Source organism: Helobdella robusta, assembly GCF_000326865.2.
Source record: "Helobdella robusta unplaced genomic scaffold HELROscaffold_62, whole genome shotgun sequence".
Lineage (NCBI taxonomy): Eukaryota > Metazoa > Annelida > Clitellata > Rhynchobdellida > Glossiphoniidae > Helobdella > Helobdella robusta.
The window spans coordinates 188533-197062 of NW_008705346.1; the positions used below are offsets into that span (position 1 = coordinate 188533).

Here is an 8530-nt window from a genome sequence, read left to right on the forward strand (position 1 = left end):
AATATTTTTAAACACAACTAAGAATTTTTCTCTTTTTGTTAATGTTGACAGTTACAGTTTTGTTGACAGTTTTCAACCTGCCGACTAGTTAAAACTATTTCTACTGTAGTTGTTGTTATAATTATTATTGTTGTCACTATCATTATTAGTATTATCATTTTTTTTCTAATTCTTCTTCTTTTTTTTCTTATTAATATTATTACAAATGCACTTATCAGTTTCGGGAAACGAGCTACGTGTAATACACTATTTAATTTCATCTTAATTAAAAAATTTTTTATTCTCGTACTCTTCTATTAAACTCTTTTCCACGTAAAATCATTTCTTTCGAGTAAATGGGAGTTGTTCTTGTTATTATTATTATTTACATTATTATTATTGTTTTTGTTGTTTTGCACTTCTGGCAGACTCATTTTTTCTGTTTCTCTGATTGGTCCAGTTTACACTGCTGCCATTAGCGGTGTGGTTTTTGTTTAAGTTACTTTTATTATTAATTGTATTAATAATATTTTTATTATCGTTATTTGTTTTGTTGCTGCTGTTGTTGTTGTTATTAATATTAATGTTATTGTTGTTATTCTTGCTGTTATTTCGTTTAGTTGTATTATATCTCGCACTTTTTATTTGAACGAAACCCCGACTAAACACGGTGTCGTTGTTTAACTCTTCGTTGTTTGGCAACATGTTTTTGTTGATGTTGTTGTTGTTGTTTTTGTTGTTGTTGTTGTTGATGTTGTTGACGATGACGTCACTGAGGTGATTGTACAGAACTTTTGAGTTGTAGCGTCTGAAGCCTGCGTGGAGGTAGACGTGATCACCGTCATCGTTGTCGTCATCTTCGTCATCATTACTGCTGTTGTCGTAAGTAAAGTTGTCCTGGCCAATTGCTGACGTCATAGGGATGTGTGGAATACGTTTGGATAAATTTTTATAGCGCTGAATATTTTTCCGTCTCAGGAGAACTATTTTTATTGAAATGGAAGCTACTAGAATGCTGACGATGATGACGCTGGTGAAAATGGTGGCAGCGATGCCAACCACTGTCGATGGTTTCTTTGATGGAAGCGTGAATGGGAGAAGGTTTTCTGTGATTTTTTGAGTTATGTGTTGTTGTTTAATGTGTGTTCCTATGTGCAATTATATGCAGGTGTGTGTGTGAGTTTTTGTGTGACTATAAGTTTCAATGTGTGTGTGTGTGTGTGTGTGTGTGTGTGTGTGTGTGTGTGTGTGTGTGTGATGTTAACTTTCATCTTCACTTTCATCTTCAGAATTCAATTTCAGTTATTTATTAAACAGAAATTTATCAATGATTGGATTAATTATCTTTTTAGTGTTTTAATTTAATTTAATTTAATTTACCTGATTTGGTTTTGTTGCTAATTGAAAAGTTTGCTGCAGAAGATGACGACGACGATGATTGTGATAAAGATGGTGAGGATGGCGATGGAAGCAGTAATGATGATGATATCGTTTCATCTTGGCCTCTCTCTATTTCATCAGCATCTTCGTTGTTTCGATTACCATTGCTACCTTTTATTTTACCATCATTAATATTTGTTACGTCACCTTCGAACACGTGGTATGGGACGTCAGATTCATCGCACGGCCAATCAAAACGCTCCTCGCAGTGACCCAATAAAATCCCGCTTTCTGATTGGCTGAGAACAACATTGATCTTGTCGTACGTGTGGCCTTGAATGCTGACGTCATTTATGTGACCTCGGAATGAAACTGTATTAGATTTTTTTAGTCATTATTTTTTTTTGAAAAAAAGTTATAAAACCTATAAAAAAAATTTCTTTTAAAAACTGTTTTTCACTATTTTTTGAAGGATTCAATAAAAAAAATTTAATTCTACCTGTATTTTTATCATCTGGTGACGAGCCCAAGAAGCATAAGTTTGCGCTCGTGTGGTCAACCTTGTTGTCGTAGTTGATGTTGTCGATGATGACGTCATCCATGGTATCATTTTCCTGTCTTCTACTGCTTCCCTTCGTGCCTCCATTTTGTGTCTTGCCGTGAATAAATGATCGAGTCGAATTGTCCAGCTTTAACTTTCTGATAAAAAAAAACTAAATAATAATAATTAAACGACTTATCCTATCAGAATCAATTTGTCTTGTTTGCTTTTTAAAAAGATGCAATCGGCTGATACACAAATGAAAAATGGCGATGACGATGATGATGATGACTACGACTTCAATTTGACGATGTTGCTATGATTCAATGTGCATTTAATTATAAATATTACTCTAAATTTTTTTATAATTATTATTTTCAATTATAAATCTTTTAAAAATTATGGGAACATTTTGTTGGCCAGTAGTTTCAGCTTGATTGTATGCCAGAATCCGTCGGAGATTTTGCCACCTAACGAATGTTTCGTCACTATTGAGTCCTTATCTCTGGCCGTCAGCATCAGCTTCTCACCCAGCAACGCCAGCTGTTGGTGATTAGTTGGGAAAAACTATTTTAAAAGTATGAATGAGCGAGTAAGTAAGTGAGGGAATGAGGGAATGAGTGATGAGTGAGTGAGTGAGTGAGTGAGTGAGTGGGTGAGTGAGTGAGTGAGTGAGTGAGTGAGTGAGTGAATAAGTGAATGAATAAACGATTGAGTAATTAAGGGGTAAAAATAAATTCTGATAACTTTTAATATATTATCGCCTTCAAAGTAGCATGATATTATCTGTCCGTCACTTTGGGATGTTCTTAATTTCAACTCTAACATTAAACTTTCACTTGATGGTGATGAAGATAGCTGTCTAGTTTTAGCTGATAATGATGATGATGATGATGATGTGAATGACGATGATGACGACAACGACGACGAAGATGGTGATAATGATGATGACGATGATGATAATGATGATGTTGATTCAGACATCAAAGGCAATGGTGATGATGGTGATAGTATTGATGTTGAGGGTGATAAATGTGATGATGATAACAAAGAAGAGGAAGAAGACGGTGGTGGTGATAGAGATGAAGATGGTGATAAATAAAACAATTTGACAGAAGTTTTTTCCCCCTTGAACAGCCAGCATGCTGTCCTTTCATTGAAGCAGCCTTTGATTTGTTGTCTCGTGTTATGAAATTTTGTTGTTGGTGATGTGTTGATGTTGCCAACTATATTGTTGTTGTTGTTGATGATGATGTTGGTGTTGTTGTTCTGTTCTGTAATGTTAACTTTGTGTGAATTTTTGTTTTTGCTCTTTTTAAAACTCTTATTACTGCTTCTGTCGGCTTTATTACCAACAATATTCCGAACGCCGTTAAATTTGTTGACATCACGTGACCGGCACTTGCTGACGTCATCATCATCATCATTGACGCTCCACAGATATGTCAACACGTCGTAATCGTTAATGGTGACGTCATTTAAGCATCCAACAAAGTTCAGTGCACTTTTCAGACCTGGGGAGTGAGTAATAAACAGGTTACATTGGAAAACAAAAAAAATGCAATAGTAGTAGTAGTAGTAACAGTTGCATCATTTTTTCTTTAGCATCATTCTAACTCACCCATGTACCCGCTCTCTCTATCAATTCCACCAAGATGGATGAATGGAGGGAGGATGATCACGTGATCGAGAGACGACGACGACGTCATCATCTTCGTGACATCATCAACGTGGATGCGATAAGCGGTCGGAGCGATTTTTGTCAGTGTGAAGTTGTGCCACCTGGTGGAAATAATTTAGTGGGAAATTTTTTTTTGTCTATTTTCAAATTGAAAAAAAATAAAAAACTGCTAATTAAAATTCATCTTCATTCGGAGAATTGAAAATTTTCTGAACAATCGAGTCCCAGTTTTTGATTAGAAAAGTTAATCCGAAGAACTTAATGAAGCAATGATGAAGCAGTCAAAAAGCCCCGAGTGAGACGTTCAAGTTTTAACGTTTAAAAAGATTTTAAGCAGCTAATTTGTCATCATCATCATTCTATCACCATCATCTTAATGCAGTCCTATTTATCATCATTAGCACCATCATCATCTTCATCATCTTGATATCCAGTAGCATCATAACACTCCACCACGACAACCTCCAACCCCACCACCACAAGCATCACCACCACCGACCTATCGTCATCATAGGGTCCAGTAAAAACAAGATCCTGTATTTCGTCATACTCGAATTTTTCAGCAAACAACATGGACACATGAACGGACGCGCCGAATAATGATACGGCCAGATAACTGACCAACGGTAGCGAGCTTAAACTGTGAAGCAGTATGCCTTCCGCAGATTTCGTCTGTCCGTACGTACATTCATTTTGAAGAGTTTATAATTTATATTATTTTCATTGCTGTTATTATTGTTAGTATTTGTTTGTGGATGTGGTTTTTTTTGTATTTATTAAACTTTGATAGGCTAATGCTTAGATACACAAACACAAAAACAAACAGACATGAACGAACACAAACGTAAGCATACAAAACATAAACAAAACATAAACAAACAAGACAAACATACATAAACGAAGAAAATCTGACCTTAAAAAGGATGGATACACGTTTGAAAGTGGGCGCCAACCATTCAAAAGACCTGGATACAATGTCAGGATCGTATGCACGGAATGTTATCCAGCCATCACCCAACATCGTTACTGATGATGATACTGTTGTGATGATGATGACGATGGTGATGATGATGACGATGATGATGATATGATGATACTGTAGTGATGATGATACTGTAGTGATGATGATGATGATGGTGGTGGTGGTGGTAGTGGTGGTGATGATGACAAAAATGATGAAACACTGATAACGCTGACAATGATGATAATAAATTAGTGATTACACTAGTATTGGAGATTGGGAAACAAAGATGATAAATGATTATTTTACTCATGTTGTTATCTTTGCCATTAATTTTGCTTATGTTTTTCGATTTTTATGTCTACATGTGCATGTTTGTGTGTGTGTGTGTGTGTGTGTGAGTGTGTATGCAAATATATCAGATAACTTCCGAACGTATTGTCCGTGTATTTGCACAATTTAATGCATATTTATGTATGAATGGGTCTCAATAACACCTTTGTTACTGTAAAAAAAGATTTGTATGCGTGTGTGCGTGCGTGTGTGTGTTTGTATGTTTTTTGTATGTGTGTATGTATGTTTTTTTGTATGTGTTTATGAATGCATTTGTGCAAAAATAAGTTTGTAAGTAAATAATATTAATAATGGACTCAAGATAAATAAAGACATGTACTGTGCCATGGAAAGCAAAATATACACATATATTGTAGGTGTGTTTGTTTTGTACGTGAAACATGAATACAACTTTGCATCTATATTTGTTTGTATGTTTAATAAATGTTTGTATGTTTAATGTTTAATACAATGAAAAACTCGCTATCGTAAGTCATCATGCATTCATCTTTTCTGGCAATGTTAATTAAAAAATTTTTAAATGTTCGCGTGTGTGTTTGTATGTAAGTGTACGCGTGCGTGCGTGTGTGCGTGCGTGTATTTATGTGTGATGATGATGATGGTGACGATGATGATGATGGTGATGATGCTTTTTGTTAAGATAACAACAACATACCGCTTTGGTTACGTTCGTGAATATTTTCGTTGTTGCTTATTATATGTTTTTTATTTATATTAAAAGATTCTTTGTTATTATCATTATTATCGTTACTACTACTACTACTATTACTACTTCTACTACTACTACTACTACTACTACTACCACTACTACCACTACTACTACTACTACTACTACTACTGTCATTGTTGTTGCTGCTGCTGCTACTACTACTTTTATTATTATTTTTATTATTATTATTATCATTATTGTTATTATTATTACTGTGATTGCGACTTATACCACCAATATTTTTGTCACCATCCTCATCATTTTTATCATCGCCAGCCTCTTCTTCTCCTTCATCATCATTATTATTGTTATCATTGTCATTTTGATCATTATCATCATCACCATCATTTCGATCATGATCATCCTCACCATCATTTTGATCATTATTATCGTCACTACCATTTCGATCATCATCATCGTCACCACCATTTTGGACATCATCATCATCATCATCATCATCATTTTGGAAATCATTATCGGCATCGCTTTTTTCATCTTTGTAGTCATTTTCTTTAGTAATATGATGCTTCTCTGATCTCGCGTGTGTCTCTATATTTAATTTCCTCACCGATGATGATGATGACGATGGTTTTGATAATGATGACGATGGTTTTTGTGATGATGATGATGATGGTTTTTGAGATGATGATAGCTTTTGTGATGATGATGATGATACTTGGTATGGCGGGATGAAAAAGTTCGGCGAGTCAGTTTTCAATGATGAAGACGAAGTTGAGGATGATGAGGCGGCTGCAGTTGCTGCTGCTAATGATGATGATGAAGAGCCTCTTGAAAAAGAGAATGATGATGATGATGATGGTGATGATGAGGATGACCAAACTGAAACATTCGGTGGTAGTATTGTTCCGACAAAGCCTACAAATGTGATAACGTTCGTTTACCAGACTGGCGTTGAGTCTGAAGAACCTTACAAAAATTACAACTTACTAAAAAAAAGCATTACACAAAAATCACACAAAGTATGAAGAGTTTCTTTGCATTTCAACCTGGCTCCAATGGGATGGGATACTTCAATTTTGAATAAAACTTGTTAAATTTAACAAAAGTGACCAAAATTTAAACGAAAATTTGCTACAAATATAGAATTAAGAAAATTTTAGAACACACCTTCAATGGTAATGATGACCGATTCCTTCCATCCATCAATCAAACTCATCCAAAATGACCTCTCCCTCATTTTGACGCATTCATTCATTCCATCTTCACGCTTCTGCGACTTGACCCAATTTTTTCGCTTCCGTTTAACGTGACCTAGTTGCACGCAGAGATCTGATTGGCTGACGGAGATGATAATTACTTGCCAGGAGTTGTCAATCAGAGCTGACGTAGTTTTAAGTGGGGTCATTAGAACAACAACAAAATCAACAACAACGACAACAACAACAACAACAACAATAATAATAATAAATGTGAATATGATGATGGTTTCAGCTTTTGAAATGATGATTTTTTTTATTACCTATAAAATGATGACTGATTATCATGATCGTAATTTCGGCAACGACGTCGACGATGATGATGCTGATGATGATGAGGATGATGATGTCGATGAGGATGATGATGAAGATGATGATGAGGACGATGACGATGAAGATGATTTTTAAATGTTAAAGGTTGCAGTGATTTAAATGTCTCTACGTCTGGCATCAATCGCATTAAATGCCAAACAACTTTTCGTTACCGCAATCGTACAACAATAACCAGAATAGCAAGATTAATTAAATTCCAAAATTAATCCGAACGAATGATGGATGGATGGATGGAAAGAAGGAAAAAAATAAAAGAATGAATGAATGTGATTGGAGGAATGTTACGGCCTTGTATTAATTAAATCTATGCGTCACTACGCGCGTCTAACTGCTTTGTGCTTATATGTATGCGTTTGTATCTTTGTGTGTGTGTGTGTGTGTGTGCGTGCGTGCGTGTTTGTATGTATGAATGTATGGTGTGTGTGTCTGTATGTGCGAGTATTTTTATATATGTGAGTGTATGTTCTTATAAAATTATTATTTTATGTATTTTTTTATGTCTACGGTAATTATTTTGCATACATTTTCAACATAATCCCGTCGCTATCAGCGTTATCATCATCACCAAAATTATTCCCATCATTATCGAAATCACCATCGTCATTAACGCCATCATCAAAGAAATCATTATCATCACTAGCATCGTCACAAGCATTATGACGTCACCAATTTCTAGTTTGACGCAACGATCACCGCAGAGTTTGTCTCCCTAGGGAATTCTTCCCGAACTCATCTCTTCATTTCTACAGCAATTTTTTTCTTTGGTCTTTAGTTCTACTATTTTGTGTCTTTTTCTTTTTTGTTGTATTTTTGGTTTCTATTCCTAATCAAAATGCAGACGCGAAAAACTGTGACGTCATCGCGTGCGTCATCATTGATGTAGTTGTCAGATGTTGTCGATGGCTGGCCTCTTCTCAATTTACTGACATTGTTTAGTTCTCTTTTCTTTGCTTATTTGTGCTCAATTTTAACATTTATTATTTTAAATTTGTCTGAAATAATTTAAAAATCGCAATAATTTTTATCATTAATGACGTCATCCAACCAAATCATAACGTAACCAGTAGGAGGCACCATGTAATCATTATCAGTATCATCATCTTCATCATCAAAAAATACATTCACACTAATTTCAACTCAATGCTTCTCGTATCGTTATAGTTCGGATAATTTCGAAATCATTTCGGAAATATTTTATTTAATGTTCACTTGTTATCTTGGTTAAAAGCGCCTGGTTCGGTGGTGCTGAGCCAGAAGTTTTGATTTGAAAGAGAACCTCAAATGTCATCATTAGCGAGAAATTCTCTGACGTTTATTTATACGTATTTGTGTGTACTGTTAGCTTGTGTCGTGTGTGTGTGTATGTATGCGTGCG

At 35.1% G+C, this 8530-nt stretch overlaps 1 protein-coding gene across 1 annotated transcript; it reads right to left on the minus strand.

The window, feature by feature from the left end:
• Positions 1-375: 375 nt before the first annotated feature.
• HELRODRAFT_180469 (hypothetical protein) lies at positions 376-6971 on the minus strand (the record flags this gene model as incomplete). The annotated part of the gene is made up of 9 exons (XM_009029783.1): positions 376-1127; positions 1360-1731; positions 1859-2058; positions 2310-2443; positions 3311-3414; positions 3522-3682; positions 4081-4253; positions 4495-4619; positions 6734-6971. The coding sequence occupies 9 exons, from the start codon at positions 6969-6971 to the stop codon at positions 376-378; spliced, it is 2259 nt and encodes a 752-aa protein (XP_009028031.1).
• Between the last annotated feature and the right edge of the window lie 1559 nt (positions 6972-8530).